The 17,566-nt window shown below is 31.5% G+C and overlaps 1 protein-coding gene across 5 annotated transcripts in view; it reads right to left on the minus strand.

Annotated features, from left to right (window-relative positions):
* LOC126759164 (frizzled-3) overlaps positions 1–17,566 on the minus strand; it is a 485,412-nt gene that overhangs the window by 431,822 nt on the left and 36,024 nt on the right. For 3 of the 5 annotated variants that reach the window (XR_007666974.1, XR_007666972.1, XR_007666973.1), the window contains exon 2: positions 2,642–5,062. Coding sequence is in view for 1 of the 5 variants with exons in the window: in XM_050473837.1 (XP_050329794.1) it covers positions 3,554–5,062 (1,509 nt within the window). In the remaining 4 variants the exon portion in view is untranslated. Of the gene's footprint in view, positions 1–1,799; positions 5,063–17,566 lie in introns of those variants that run through there. The other 2 variants (XR_007666971.1, XM_050473837.1) reach the window with 2 other exon arrangements.

Genomic DNA, 17,566 nt, shown 5'->3' on the forward strand with positions numbered 1-17,566 from the left:
ATACATTATGACCGGCTTCATTTTTGAAGACATATGGACCAATGATTCTCTCTATATTGCCTTCATTAAATCCCACATGTTTAAGGGTTCGTGTGACCCTTCGAAAAATCATTGATTTTCGCGATATTTTTTTTTAATGTTGAAATTAGCTAATCGGTCCGGGGTTTCCTTATAAATAAATACACTCATGACGATTACAAAATGATTTTTTATGTTTATTTATTTGGTGTATAATAGTTATATAAATTGTTGAAATGACAGGTAAGAAAGGGTCCTGTTAGATGTCCACGATTGCGGTCACAATTTTGATCTAAAAGCAAAATTTCTAGAAGATTATTAATCTCTACGAAAGTTTCGATCACGCTATGGAGAGATTTTTTTTTTTTGAAATTTGACAAAATGGCGGCAGTTTGAACAAAAAGTAACGAATTTAACCCTTTTTTGACAGTTTTCCGAAGAAAAAAATAGGTAGATTTCAAAAAAAAAAACTTCCAATGACGTTAAAAATGTTCCCTTCCAACTAGATATCTTCAAAATTCTTGCTTTGAGAGAGGCAACCATTTTGAAAAACATAATCCTGAGAAAAAGGCGAACGAGATGTCACTCTGTTCCCCACTCTGTTCCCTTTCTACATGAAACGCTGTAACTACCGTAATAATTTGTATTTCGATGTGGAATCCATTCAATTAATTTTTTGATTCCCAAAAACAGCAGTCGCCATTAAACAGACCTTCCAAGGACTTATGAAGATTGTAATCTTTTATAGGACCCATCTCTCAGGGGTTAAATATCAGAAAACAAACTACTGACACACTGAAAAGTACATTTTTCTGAAGGGGGTATTCTAGTCTAGAATTTTGAAAAAATCGATTTTTTTTTGCATATTCTTAAAGACTGGACCTTTAAGAATATATTCCCCAAAGGAATTTTTAAAATTCCTATTATTTACCGACTTATAGCTATTTTAGTGACGCAGCGTGCAAACCGGCTGCAGTTGGACTCAAATCTTTAATCGCGTTTTTCTCGAAACTACTATTTTCAACATTTCTGACATGATTTCTCAAGTTCTAATTAACCGATTAACTTGAAATTTGGTGTGGACCTTCTTTATATATCTCTCTATAGTTGGAACTAGGATTATTAAGAAATTTTGATTTTTACTATTTTTAAAAAATTCTGATCTTTGCCAAAAAACGGGCAAAAAATTCAAACAGTCGCCATTTACTGAAAATTTTTTTTTATTTATCCTAGTTCAGACGATAGCGGCATTTGTACTGATTAAAATTTTTTTTCAGATCACCCAAAGTGTTGGAATCGTGTCAGGAAGGGCGCACCCTTATTTTCAACCCCGCCACGCCACCACGCCGCAATTAATCAAATTATCACAATTTTTTTTTTTTTTTTTTTTGTATTCTTAAAATATCAATAAATATCTGATAAAAAATTGGATAGTAAAAATGTTCTTAGTTTTTTTTATTGGACTTTAAAAAATGCCGTTAAATAGCATTTCTAGACTATAATACCCCCTTAAGGGTATATTCCCCAAAGGGAACTAGCTATGTGCTACTGAACACAGTAATTTATGAAATCAAAAACCCTTTGCAGTGAGTTAACTTGTACCGCTAAAGTGTTTTAAGCCGAAATCTGCTAAGGATTTTTATTTCCTAACCGTTACTTCACCTGTAACACTGATATGTATGTGTCAATGTGTTTTACCCTTGATCTCTCCTTACCAATCACTTTTTAGCATATTAATAACGCTTGACAACCATTTTATTTATTTCAAAAACAGGAATATTCGTTTTTAAAAATATATTTTATTCAATAATTTAAATATGTAAAATATAAATAAGTATATATTATTGATATACTAATAACAATTTTAGGCAAGTAGTATAATATATATAGAGCTTCTTAGCTTAAACGAAATTTCTATTAAATATATAACTTAGAGTGATTAAAAAAAAATTTTTTTTTTCGTTTGGTACTCGGAAAAATAGGTTCCTAGACACCTCTAAGAAAGCCTCTCCAAACATGGGTTTTTAATTGTAACGGGAAGCTGCTCCTACATACAGTTTTCTATTTTTTCTTATTATCAGATAGAAAAATTTATAATGGGTTGTCAAAAAAGTCTTGCGGTATTTTTAATGATTTTTTTTTTATTGAAATTGAAATGAATTTTTGATGACTAATGCCCAGCTCTTGACCGATGCTACGGCTGCTACTATGCCGGTCTCTTTCGACCAATTCAGCGATTTTATCGCAATTTTCGACGACAGGCCTTCCGGAGCGTGGCGCATCTTCGACCACCTCTACACCAGAACGAAAACGTTGAAACCATCGTTGTGCGGTGGAAATGGAAACTGTATCGGGTCCATAAACTGCACAAATTTTATTGGCGGCTTGAGATGCATTTTTGCCTTTATCGCAGTAGCACTGTAAAATATAATTTATTTTGCTCCATGTTTGCGACGCTATAACTCACGAACGACTTAAAAGAAACGACAATCAATCAAACACGTGTTAGCGCGTGAAATGAGCTTTCCAAAAAGGTATAGCATGACCCGATGCGATGAATAAAACTAGAACTACGCGCTTTCAGCACCAACTAGCGAAAATACCGCAAGACTTTTTTGACAACCTATTATCTCGCTTCCAATTACTTGAACAAATATCTTGTTCCTTAGATTTTGTAGGAAATTGAATGCTCTACAAAAAAGGTCTTACATGATTTTTTCGTAAACCCAAACGTTTAAAAGCTATTAACAGTTAAAGTTTGATTATTTTGGGGAAAATTTTTTATTTCTTATGAATTTATAACTCAATGAAAAAAAATTATTATGAATGATGGAACTTATAGGCTTTCTTAGAGGTGTCTAGGAACATATTTTTCCGAGTATCAAACGAAAAAAAAAAATTTTTTTTGAATCACCCTAATATAACTACATTACATATATTTACAGTTTAAAGCTACTAACACATTTTCTTTTAAAAATTTTAAGTTTTTAAGCTCTTACTTAAGCAATGAGTAAAGACATGGAATACTAACGACCATGCAGTAATAAATACGAGTCCGAATCATTGAATCCACTTCAATGTAGAGATATACTATTATATTTTGAATTAGTTCAAAATTTATGTAATTGATACCACAAAATGATCTACTTTTTCAGAGAAATTGTCATACAAAGTGGAAATCTATATTTTAAGCATACAAACTGTACCCAAAGCACTTACTACTGCACTAATTCTCATCTAGTAGGCTTTACTGAAAGGCTTATATATTTATTTTCGTTCATACAAATAGTGAAAGTATGCAAAAAATACTTTTTTTTATTTACAATTACAACTATAGCATTTACAAAAATTTAAGCCTAAGTATGCACATTACAGTTAAACAAAATAATATTCGAGCCTTTAGAAGTTAAAAAGATACCTTAACTACATTAACGGTAATTTCTTAAAGATATAATCCCAAAGTATATACACCCTCCCTCGGACTGTGTTGTTGCTCAGCAGCAACACTGTTTCCATGTATACCCAGCAGTAAGCGCTACACGTGCGCTTGATTCGGATTATAGACCGGTACATTGTGGAAGTTGATACCGCTATACAAAGCGCTGCTGACCGACTTGCCGTTCGTGTGTATGTGCTTCTTCGGCAGCGATGAGATCGACTTAGTTGTTGTCGAAGAAGTGGGCGTGGCCACCAGCCGACTGCGGTACGACTCGCAGGTCTTCCGCGACCATACCCACATGCCGGTTAATGTGCCACCCGCTAACTGAAAGAATATTCGTATAAGCGTCGGCCAAGCGGTACGTTGCTCTGGCGGTGCGCAGTCTTCGTGCGTGGAGCAAGCGGGCACCGTGTCGATGTAGCGCTCGAAAAATGAAGTCAATACGCCCGCTATTGTCGGCATGAAGAAGAGCAACGAAAATATAAGAAAGCGTTTGCGTATTTGCGAAAAGCGTTGGTGTCCGAAAATCGGTTTAATTTGTTGTTGCAGCATATGTAGCGATCTGGAGGCACGTACGGTGAAAAATAAGCCGAGCAATAGCAGCACCAAAGCGGGTATCTCCACAAAACCGAAAGCTGTACACATGCCAGTCAGCTCGTTGGGGCGCACCTGTTCCATTAGGAGCGCGGCAATTGGTGGCGCCAGTGGTGGCACCCAAGCCAGCACATGAAATAGACCGGATTTTTTCTCGAGCGCCTCACTCGACCACTTCTGATGCGATGAGAGGAAGAAGCATAACGCAAAAATTAGCCACCAGGTGGCGGCGCACAAACTCAGATAGCTTGTGGTGATGTATGAGGCCAAGCAGGGCGGCGTTACGGAGCAGGCGGCACTAATTTTACCCAACGGATCTTCGATCATAGCCAGCGTACGCGTGGAGTTGTGAAACACGATGCGTTCCAGGTAACAAACACTGAAGAGGTTGTAGCAGAGACAGAGAAAGAGCACTGGGCGCTCGGGGTAGCCAAACCGCGTAGGCTCAGCCCAGAAGGTGACCAGAGAGAAGAGTGTTAAAACAAAGCACACCGCCGAGAGACCGAGTATTAGACCCTCGGCGATTTTCTTCTGTTGCGTTGAGTGAAATGCATCGCGGTTGCATTGCGGCACGCACAGTTCTGCGTTGAGCGGATCGACGGTGAAGTTGAGTGGACAGATGGCGCTGGGCGCGATGGTCTTACTCAGATGTGGCGGCATTTTCCAAGCGGACCACGGCCAATAGAACTGCGTTGGTTGTTGAAATTGTGGCTGTGGTGAGGGTGGATGTGCCTGTATGTTCGTCTGCTGCTTTTCGGACTCTTGCGGGATTTGCATGCACAGCTCATGTTTCTCCGGCTGCGGCAGTGTGTCACAATTGAGAAAGTCGGGCCACAATTGCATGAGCTCAGCATGCGTTTCGCATTCACTTTTTACCGTCTCACAGAGCTGCTTGCAAGCGGTGACCGGCCGCGGTACATCGGGTGTGCAAAGCGGAAAAAGTGAGGAACAAAGCAGAAAGCGTGCCCGATTCGAGCAGGACGATTCGATTAGCGGCAGCAGTTTCGTCATCTGGATTAAAGAGAGAAAACACAAAATAAATTATTAGTCGGATGAAAAAATGTATTATTGTTTTTTTTTGTTTTTGTTGAAAAGTGGTTAAGATTAAAATGACGTTTGCAAAAAAGTATTAAACTAAAACTGTTTAAATTTTTTCGATTTTGGCTTCAGCTTTTTGTGGAAACCGAATACAAATAAAACTGAAACCTTGCTGTGAGCGGAGAAAAGGTTTGTCGCTCAGACAAGCACTCGCATCAAATTAGCGCAGCAGACAACAATGCAATGCCAAGAAATTCTAGCGAAAGCAAAGATCAAAAAAATATTTTTAGTTTGACTTTAAATGTTTTGCCGGCTGTGTGATTGACGTGGTCATGTGAAGGATGTTGACATTTGACGAAATGTGCGAAGAATACACCGGGAATGAGACTCACCGAGCGAACATTTTGGTAGAAATTAAAGCAAATATTCAAGAGCCTACTTAAATCTTCTTATATATTTTATATGTTAATAAAAAAAATTTATAATAATTTTTCACACACCACACCGGCCACATGCTGAGCTAAAGCAAAATTGCCGAAATAACTCAATTAACTTGGTTTATGTGGAGATAAATATAATTATTTATGACACAGTTAGGTTAAATAGAGCTAGTGATATACGCCGCTAGTACTAGTACTGGATACTATAATATATGAAGACAAAGAAATACTAATTTGAATGATTGTATTACAAGGTCTGTCGCAAAAGAAACAGAACTTTTTAAATATAACTGTTTCTGGTGGCGCCACCTGTTGGTGGGTATATGAAATAAAAAGTTTGATCTCTTGTTGACATTTCGTAAAAATTTTAAGACAATTGGATAACTACAATCGATGTTATCGGTCAATATGCATTTTGAACAAAGAGCAAATATTAAATTTTGTTTTAAACTTGGGAAAACGTTTACTGAAACATTTCAAATGATGAAAAAAGTTTATGGTGATCAGTGCCTATCCCATAGTAATGTGCATGAGTGGTGTAAGCGATTCCAAGAAGGTCATGAGGACCTCTGTGACGATCAGAAGTCGGTCGTCTTCAGAAGTTAAAAATAAAGACAATGCTGATTTGTTTTACGATTCGATTCGAGAGTTCGCCACCTGGCCAAACGATTAATGCTGTGTGTTATGAAGCGTCTTTTGTCATGCATTCGTCGTGCTCGACCACAATACCGTGAGGCAGGGTCCTGACGCCTGTTGCACGATAATGCGCCGTGTCATCGGTCGACGCTTGTCACTGATTTTTTGACAAAAAACTCCATATTAACCATTAATCACTCACCCTACTCACCTGATCTGGCACCCTGTGATTTTTACCTATTTGGAAAACTTCATTTGCCCATGAAAGGATACTGGTTTCAGGACATTTCAGTTATCCAAAAGGCGACGGCTGATATTCTAAAGAGCATTCCGAAAAATGAACTTAAACACTCATTTGAAATGCTAATTGACCGGGCTAAACGCTGTATCGAAGCACAAGGAAACTACTTTGAAAAAAAAAATATAACTTTTGAAAAATATTTATTTTTTGTTGTTTTTTTAACAGTCCTGTTTCTTTTGCGACAGGCCTTGTATGTGGATTTAGCTGACGCTGCAACATTAAAGCAGAACAGACTTGCGCGCAAAAGGTGGGGCTATCATAGCATAATCGACTGGTATAATGGAGGAAGCCTAGTATACTTTAGGTTAGATGGCCGATCCCTTAACATGACAAGGGATCTCACTTAAGCTGTTATGTACAATCCTCTCTAAAGCCAGTTGAAGAACTACTGCACTTGGGTATCAGCTATCGGTAAAGTACCCTGAATCCATCACAAATCTGCTTAGCTGTTTTTTATATTTCCGCTATTTTACCTGCGTGTCTAAAAGTATGAATTTAGAGATATTAAATTTTGAACTGGCAAAGCTGGACATTTGAGAAGGAAGTGCTTAGCTGATTCAGTGATTATATCTCATCTTCTTTCAAGCAACTAATGCAACTGGGAATCGGTGAAATGTTTAATCTCAATATTGAAAGGTGGATTTTGCTGGTCTGATGCCCAACAACCCAGAAGCCAACCGAGCTCCTACCCATTCCTATTCCGCAGTTGTTGAGACTCAATTATTAGTACTTGCAAGCTTATCAGCCTTGCATTTCCCTGCAATACCAGCCTAAACACGTTGTAACTCGATGCTACAGATATGAGTCTAGGCATCCTTGCCGTACTATCGGAGTGTATTCCCACCACTTTAATGGAGGCTGAGCTACGGCGCAATAGATCTACTGCTACCTTCATGGCAGCCATTGCCGATTGGAAGACGCTGCAGTGGTGAGGAAGCCAGACAAGTCAGAACAACTTCCACTCAAACTTTGATCTATCTGTAAAAAAAACGCACCGCTGCTTTCCTCCAGGGAGCCCTTTCATGCCATGATCACTGGCAGGTAAGTGAGCAGAGAAAAGATAGTCAGTCTTGGCGGTTTGGTAAGCCATATAATTTGGAAGGAATTGAACCAAGAATTTGAAGGTGTCCATGCTCATATATAATTTGGAAGGAATTGAACCAAAAATTTGAAGGTGTCCAAGCTCACAGTCAACCTAGAAGCTAGATTATTTGAGTCTGACAGCAGCTTTCAAGGGCATGCATCTTCCGGCTATGGCATCGAGCAACATAGTTGGTGTGGTTCGTAGTGCGAATGGAAATTGGCTCGAGTATCTCTCGAATGAGGCTGCGGAATAGCAGAGAACAAGGAAACAAATTTCTACTTTCTCTGTGAATGCTCAGCTCTAGCACAGATCCAATACAAAACACTTGGAGTCCATCAAGCATCAAACCTTGAATGGATTTCTACTGAAAGCATATCAGACATAAGTAGCTTCATCGAAATCTCAAAATGGTTTGAGAGAGAAGGTGAAACGTGATAGCAGATACAGAAGGTTCTACGGATAGTGTATCAAAATGGCACATCAAGAGCCCGATAGACAACAGGGCTGCACTCCTACCTACCTACCTATCTCTCGAATTTCCAGCTTATTTGGAACAAAGATGTGTTTAGAATTCAAAAGACACCCCGATCATACAAAAATATTGTGTTAGGCCCACTGGATCACTACCTTAGACGGGATGGTTACTTTATTTCTTCGATTTCAATTCAAGAAATGAAAATATTCAGCGCAGCGTTGGGCTGTAGTAAATATCTAACGCTTGAGCGCACATTCAGTGCGCAAAAATATCACACATCAAAGCGCAGTAATTGCTAACAAAAACAATCTAAAGCAAAATTTACACTAATTATAATTAATGCCGTAGAAAAAATTGAACAAAAAATACCTGCACAAGCACAGCACACCACCGGATGTCCACGAAAGCAAAGCGCTTTGATCTGTGCCGCGCATGAAAAATAAATGTGTTGCTGCAATTAGCGCGCAAAACGCTGACGACGCCGGCTAAAACAAATGGGCCAACAGCCAAGCACACGCTACAAACGCTCAAACGCTTTTGTGCTAATAAAATCACTTTTTATTTAATGCGTGAGAATAAAATTATGAAAAAGTGGCAATAAAAACGACGGCGCGCACAATGGAATTAACACTTTTTGTTGTTGTTTTGCTTTGTGTTGCTTTTATTTTGGACATTGGAGTGGTAGCATTTCGAAAGGAAGTGACAAAGAGCAAGGAAGCAGTAACAATTTGATTAAGCGCCACACACGAGCATCTTCAAAGGACTGAAGGCGCACACATACACACAAGCATATGTGTATGTACATATGCATGTATATGCATATAATTGCGTTCAAGCAAAGTGTGTGGCGCGGAAAATTCAAAGTGGAGAAAATTTACTCAGTGTGTACATATGTATGCATGCATATGGGTAATGAGTAGTCTTGGCTAAGCACTCACACGCCGTTGCTGCGCTGCCGAGATCAAAGCGCGCCGCTCGCAGTGCGCGCAGCTACACAAATAAACACACACACGCACACTTGTGGCTTTCAGCTGCTGGGAAAACTGCATGCCGTGCGCTAAGAATAAGACATCAAAGATTATCGACAGCTGTATGTGCATGTGTGCTTAGCTCATACTTAGTGTAAATAAAGTTGTAATCATAACGCCGCCCGGGTCGGTGTGTACAAAGCGGCTAAAGTGTTTGCGTTTTTTAATTGTTTTCATTAGAATGGCAATTTGATTGTCGATAAAAGTTGCTTCTACAAGTACACTTCGATGGTGGCGTGCTGTGCATGCTTTGAGCGCAATTATGAGATTTTGAGATATCAAAAATAATATTTTAATGTTTTTGCTTAAATTAAATTATGAGGTTCTGAAATAATTTTTTTATATCAATAACTTTCAAAAATACTTTCTGAAGAGAGTGTTCTAATATTTTTAAAAATATTCTAAAATGGACTAACATCAATAAAAAAGCTAAATCAAACCAAAAATACTTTCTGAAAAGTATGTTATTTAATTATATTAAAAATACTCTCAAATTTAGTAATAGACTTAACATTTTTTTATTCGATATTCGTGGTTTGGTACATCATGAATTTGTTCTGGAGGGACGGACGGCCAATAGGAGTTCTATTTGGCCGTATGCCCGTCGATAAATATTGATAAATAATTAATTATTTTGCGATTATTTTTTAAATTTCCGGGTACTTTTTTGCCACAATGTACATATGTATGTATGTATAAGGTCTATATATTTTACAAAAATATTTAAATGTGTTTACGAAAAAAATATTTTTACTTTTTAAATTGAACATAAAAAAAATTTTAATGTGTTTTAAATTTTTCGAAATTTTTTAAAAAAAATATATTTTTAAAATTTAATTTTTATATTTTATATAATATATAAAATTAATTTAATATATTTTAATTATAAAATTATTAAATTAATTAAATTTTAAATAAAATAATTTTAAATAAATAAAAAATATATAAAAAATTTAATAATTTTAAATTAAATTAATTTAAATTTTAATTTTAAAATATTTTTATAAATTATAATTTAAATTTTAAAATTTAAAATTAACAAAAAAATTTAATTTAAAATTTTTATAATTTTAATAAAATATATTTTTCAAAACTTCAAAAATTTATTTTTATAACAATATACATATAAAATTAATTTAATATTTTTTAGTTTAAAACTATTAAATTAATTTAAACTTTTATTATCAATTTTAAAATTTAATTTTTATAAATAAATATGATTTAAATTGTTAAAAGTTTAAATTTAATTAATTTTAATTTTAAAACACATTTAAAATTAGTTTCACAATTAAAAATTAATAGAAAATTTTAATTTTAAATTTTTAAATAAAGTATATTTTTAAAAAATTTGAAAACTGATTTTTATAACAATATATAAAATTAATTCAATATTTTTTAGTTTAAAATTATTAAATTAATTTAAATTTTTATTAACAATTTTAAAATTTAATTTTTATAAATAAATATGATTTAAATTGTTAAAATTTTAAATTTTTAATTAATTTTTAATTTTAAAATACATTTTAAATTTAATTTTACAATTAAAAATCAACAAAAATTTTAAAATAATTTTTAAAAATTAACAAAAAATTTTTTTTTAAAATTTTAAAATTTTAAATAAAATATATTTTTCAAAAAAAAAAATTTATTTTTTAACAATATATAAAATTAATTTAATATTTTTTAGTTTATTATTAAATTTTTAATTAAAATTTTAATTTTAAATTAATAAATATGATTTAAATTTTTAAAATTTTAAATTTAATTTAAAAAATTTTAAATTTAATTAATTTTAATTTTAAAATACATTTAAATTTAATTTTACAATTAAAAATTAACAAAAAATTTTAATTTTAAATTTTTAAAATTTTAAATAAAATATATTTTTCAAAAATTTAAAAATTTATTTTTTTAACAATATATAAAATTAATTTAATATTTTTTAGTTTAAAATTATTAAATTAATTTAAATTTTTATTAACAATTTTAAAATTAAATTTTTATAAATAAATATCATTTAAATTGTTAAAATTTTAAATTTAATTTAAAATTTTAAATTTAATTAATTTTAATTTTAAAATAAATTTAAATTTAGTTTTATAATTAAAAATTAACATTATACTTTTTTATAAAAGTTAAATTATTAAATTGTTTACAAAAATTGAATTAAGTAAAATTTTTTGAAATTTTATTATTAATATTATCCAAAATGATAGCGACATAGAATGTTAAAAAATCAACTGCAAATATTTCAAAGTGTTTCTAAATTTTCGAGTATTTTTGAATACTAACAAAAAGCATTAATAACTAACCAATACGCGTACGATCACAGTGGCGCAAACATTAAAGCGTCTAACCTCGCTAATTCATTGATTCAGATGATGATACTTCATTGAACGGATATCTACATATCCCCACATTCGTATTCATAAGGTGTCAACGAAGAGATCTACCTGTATCATTAACTTAATTATACATCTTCGCACGCATTATGAAAATTTAAGCATTGATTGTACCCAAAGACGGCAGACAACTCCATCGATGCGCATGCGCGCACATGTGTAGTATTTGTGTATATACATACATACATATGTGGTTGTTTTGGACGCGCACTGACTGCTGCTCGTGCTGAGCTGATGATTTGCTACATTACGGCGATGCAGCTCAAGCATTGACTGACCCAAAGGCACATACGACACACACATACAAATTTACACGTTTTCGACTTCACATGCAGCACTGTCTACCAACCAAAAAAAAAAAAAAATAGAAGAAAAGAAGTTGGGTCTTTGTGCGTGCAGGAGATTTTGTTGAGCTTGGAAAACGTAACGAATGCAATCTGCAACGCTTCAAGCACAAAATTCATAGCCTTTCAGACGGCTTGATGGCTGGTGAAGCAGTCATGAGCTGCTCATGTACATATGTACATATACATATGCTTCTGTGTATACAATATGCTGAAGGGATTTGCTATGGTATAATGAAATGTGTTGTTTTTGCTCCTTTTTTCCACTTTATTTGCCTCCAAAAAAACTGTTAGCTTGCTTTTTTCGTTTTATAAATGCCACGGTGTATTAAAATAAAGAAAAAACTGGTCTTTAGTAAACGAAATTTCGTTGCCTCTTGCCGTGTAGTTGTCTGCCGCGGCTGGATTCGTTACAGTTGAACTATCGTCTGAGCAAAGCAATGCTTTATTTCAGCTTTGAGTCGGTGCTGCAGTAAAATTATTATTAATTTTGAATTTTTCGTGGTCTTTTTTGTTGTTTTTGTTGTTGTATTGTGCGGGCAACTCGTGTAAAATGCTGCACTGTTATTTCTAATTTCATGTTTATCAAAATATATGCAGATATATCTCTGTAAGTAAGACTTTAGTCACACAGCAGCATTGTGGCCATTGCCAGCGCTGCTGAGAAATCAGTATTTTATATAAAATAAGTGAAGAATTTTTTGTTGTTAAAAGATATTTAACATACTTAAGCTAAATTAGGCGAGAAATTAAATAATTAATTAGCGTTTGTGAGAAAAAAAGCAACCTAAAAATTAATGAATATAAATTTAATTCCTGCTTTTGTTATAAAAAGTATATACATATTTTCATACATACATATATGTATGTAATATTTATATATTCAAGCTGAGTTTGTCGCTTAAGTCTTCTGTTTTGGTATATGTATACAATATAAATAACGACGCTTCTACTACTATTACTAATACTATTAAGTTAGATAAAATAAATCTTCATGCATTGTACCATTTTGCAATTAATTGATTTTGTATGAGTTTGTACAGTAAATATTAAAGCATTGCCTGGACAATTATTTAATTAAAATTAAATTTATTGATTATATATTTTAGCCAAGGAAATTTGTTTTAATTCTTACTTGTTTAGACTTTTTTTCAAGTTTTTTAAGTTATTTCATTTATGTTTTTTTTTATATTTTTGAAAATTTTATTTTTTAACTTTGATATATTTTTTTAAAATCTATTTTTATGTTATTTTTCAAATTTATTACTATCATCATTTATTTTTATATATTAATATTTTCTAATATCCCTTCATTTCATGATTATTAATTTTTTTTAAATTTTTTAAATGAGATTTTTCCAAACACCGAGCTGAGTGTGAATTGCTGTTTTAATTAAATATTAATATTTAAAAGAAAATAAATAAAGAAATAAGAAAATAAATAAATAATAGATAATAAATAATAATTGCAGTATTTACCGTATTGTTTCAATCTAAATTTAATTTAAAATTTCGATTTTTATTGAACAAATAAACTAAAATTTTCAAACTCGCACTGTTTTATATAAAGTTTTTACAATAAAAATGAATAAAACAAACATTTTTTTGAATAAAAATAATAATAAACAAAATTTTAAGCTATTCATATTTAAAGTTTATTTTTAGTTTAAGTTTTATATTTTTTATTGTTTAGTTTTTCTAATTGCACTATTTTATTATTATTTTTTGATTTTTGCATAATTTTATACATTTTTTCTAATGTTTTATTTTATCTTTAAATATATGTACATATATAAATAATTTTATTTTTATTTTATTTTATTTTATTTTATTTTATTTTATTTTATCTTTACATATACATATATAAGTAATTTAACCTTTTTCTATTTTATTTAATATTTTTTTAATTTTTTACTTTTTCATTTTATTTTTTATATATATTGCTTATTTAAGATTTTACAAAACAACAATTAGTGTACAAAATATAATAATTTTAGGAAAGTTGCTGAGAGGTGATTAATAGATATAAAAGATTTAGAAAAAAATATTTTTTTTAACTTTGTTAAGCTCTTTTATACTAAATTTGCTTATCTTATTTTAATAATTAAATTAATTTGCATAATTTTTTCTTAATTTATCATTTATTTATTTATAATATTATTATATTTATTTATTTTTTTCAAATAAATTATATATAATTATAAATAAAATTAAATTCTTCTTAAATTTAATAATTTAATAACGGTTGTTTGTAAGTCCTAAAACTAAAAGAGTCAGATATAGGGTTATATATACCAAAGTGATCAGGGCGACGAGTAGAGTCGAAATCCTGGATGTCTGTCTGTCCGTCCGTCCGTCCGTCCGTAAGCTGTAACTTGAGTAAAAATTGAGATATCATGATGAAACTTGGTACACGTATTCCTTGGCTCTATAAGAAGGTTAAGTTCGAAGATGGGCAAAATCGGCCCACTGCGACGCCCACAAAATGGCGGAAACCGAAAACCTATAAAGTGTCATAACTAAGCCATAAATAAAGATATTAAAGTGAAATTTGGCACAAAGGATCGCATTAGAGAGAGGCATATTTGGACGCAATTGTTTTGGAAAAGTGGGCGTGGCCCCGCCCCCTACTAAGTTTTTTGTACATATCTCGGAAACTACTATAGCTATGTCAACCAAAGTCTACAGAGTCGTTTCCTTCAGGCATTTCCATGTACAGTTCAAAAATGGAAGAAATCGGATAATAACCACGCCCACCTCCCATACAAAGGTTATGTTCAAAATCACTAAAAGTGCGATAACCGACTAACAAAAAACGTCAGAAACACTAAATTTTACGGAAGAAGTGGCAGAAGGAAGCTGTACCCAGGCTTTTTTTAAAAATTGAAAATGGGCGTGGCGCCGCCCACTTATGGACCAAGAACCATATCTCAGGAGCTACTAGACCGATTTCAATGAAATTCGGTATATAATATTTTCTTAACACCCTGATGACATGTACGAAATATGGGTGAAATCGGTTCGCAACCACGCCTTCTTCCAATATAAAGCTATTTTGAATTCCATCTGATGCCTTCTCTGTATAATATATAGTACATTAGGAACCAATGATGATAGCGGAATAAAACTTTACAAAAATACGGTATTTGAAAAATATGTAAATGACGTATTATGAAATCTCGATTATCACTTTACCATGCGAGAGTATAAAATGTTCGATGACACCCGAACTTAGCCCTTCCTTACTTGTTTTTAATTTATTTTGTGATTAGTAAAATTTTATTCCCAAAGTGAGAATTAAAAAATGAAAATATAATTTTTTTAATCCTAAAAAATAAAAAATTTAATTTTAAAAATATTATTTATTATAATATGTATTAAAAAAATTGTAAAAATTTAACTAAAAATTATTAAAAATTAAAAAATGAAAATATAATTTTTTTAATCCCAAAAAATTAAACATTTAATTTTAAACATATTATATATTATAATATGTATTAAAAAATATTTAAAAAATGTTCAAAAATTTGATTTATTAGTAAAAAATAAAAAAAAATTTAATTTAAATTTAATTAATTAATATGCATATATTGTTTTTACGATTTTATTTTATGATTAGCGTGCTTCTTTCAGACTTTGTTATTGTTTCCAATTAGTTTGGTTTTGAGGTTCTTAAATTTAATTCTGATTTGGCATTAAAATTTAATTTTCCAATATTTTTGAGATTAAAAAATTTTAATTTTTATTTTATTTTGTGATTAGTAAAATTTTATTCCCAAAATGAGGATTAAAAAATTAAAATATGAAAATATAATTTTTTTAATCCCTAAAAATTAAAAATTTAATTTTAAAAATATTATTTATTATAATATGTATTAAAAAAATTGTAAAAATTTTTAAAAATTTAATTTATTAGTAAAAAATAAAAAATAATTTAATTTAAATTTAATTAATTAATATACATATATTATTTTTAAATTTTTATTTTATGATTAGCGTACTACTTTCAGACTTTGTTATTGTTTCCAATTAGTTTAGTTTCGATGTGCTTAAATTTAAATTTTTTTTCATATTTTAATAATTTTATTATTATTATTAAATTTTTTATATCGATAATATTTTTAAATACATTTTTAAAACTTTATTTTGCACTATTTATCATATTTTTTATTAATTTGATATTGTTTTATAAATAATAAGTAAAAAAAAGTATGTGTATTAAATATATAGATAAATTGCTCAAATACTTTATTCAAAAATAATAAAAAATACATATAATAAATATATTTTGTGTATTAAAATTTTTTTATTTACTTATAAATATATACATATATTAATTTCTTTACTTAGTATTTTTATTCCTTTTAAATTTTATTATGCATTTTTTTAAATTTTATAATTTTATATTTTTAGATATTACATATATTATATATATAATGCATATATTATGTATATTTTATTTTATTTATATATTATATTTTTTATTCATGATTTTTGTGCTTTTTTTGTATTTACAATGAGCGTCTAAATTTTTAAAATATTTTTTATGAAGTGTATTAGGTTAATGTCAAAAGTTCACTCCGAAAACAATGCCATTTAAGCATAAATGCACTCAATAAATTGCCTGACACACAACGTACAGTCACATGACTGATCTTTAGCGCTATGTAACATTCATCAACGTGTGAGTCGATTTCAAAGGATTTGCGCTAATGCATCGGACCACAGTAAGCCAAGCAGTTGCCTGACAGGGCAGCGGTGCTTTGAACTCTTGCATGCTTCATCTCTCATTTTTATTTTATTTTATTATTTCCATTCAGACTTTCCTTCAATGTTTTTCTCATATACGCGCACCAGTGCATGCCCTTTTATTCCGCCGCCGCCCATTTTCACAACCACTCGCCATATTGGTAATGTGAGACCATAACGTTGGCGTTTGAGCGCTTTTGCGTTGCATCTTCATTGGCGGCGATCAACCGCAGTGCGGCATCTGCCATTCGCAGCTGTCACTTCAAAAGTCACACACACACATACACACTGAAACATATGTGTGAGCTACGCTATGGACATTTCTGCTGCTTGACTGCCATTAGTGTGTGAGGCGGTGCAATTTTCCGCTTGTCAAGGCGGCAAGTGTAAATAAAGCGCTGGCTAGCAAAAAGAATAGACGCGCGTAGCAAAGCATACGGTAAATGCATTAGTGAATTACTGCACTCGGACCGCTGTCTTCCCGCTGTGTAATGAAATCAAACACATTGCCGCAGCGAAAATTCGTAAAAAATCAACCTTGCACGATTTTCACATTTGCCGCACGACTGTCGCAGCGGCATTTTATGACTCTAACAAATGACCGTTTTAGTAACATATACCAATGATACTCACATACAACACACTACAAGCGATTGCCCAGCGAGCGTCAGTAGTCGAACGCTGGCGAAAAGCTTAATTTTAATTATAGAAATTTTTAGTGTAAAAATCATAGTATTAGAGTGAAGCTGGCAATCCAACTTATTCCTATTGGTGTTAAACTGAGTTATAGTTATTTTCAAACATTTCAAATTGAGTAATTTATTTAACGTACTCAGGTTGAGATTTTTTGTCTTTGACTGATTTTCTTCAAGTTCAGCAATTTTTGGTCTCAAGTTTTATTTTAGTTGATTTTGATCAGTTGGAAAATTCATTATTTTCAAGTTGAGAAATTCATAATACTCAAACTTTTTAAGCTCTCAAATGAGAACTTGAGAATTTTCAAGCAAAGATTTTTGTA

This window comes from Bactrocera neohumeralis, chromosome 5 (genome assembly GCF_024586455.1).
Source record: "Bactrocera neohumeralis isolate Rockhampton chromosome 5, APGP_CSIRO_Bneo_wtdbg2-racon-allhic-juicebox.fasta_v2, whole genome shotgun sequence".
Taxonomy (NCBI): Eukaryota; Metazoa; Arthropoda; class Insecta; order Diptera; family Tephritidae; genus Bactrocera; species Bactrocera neohumeralis.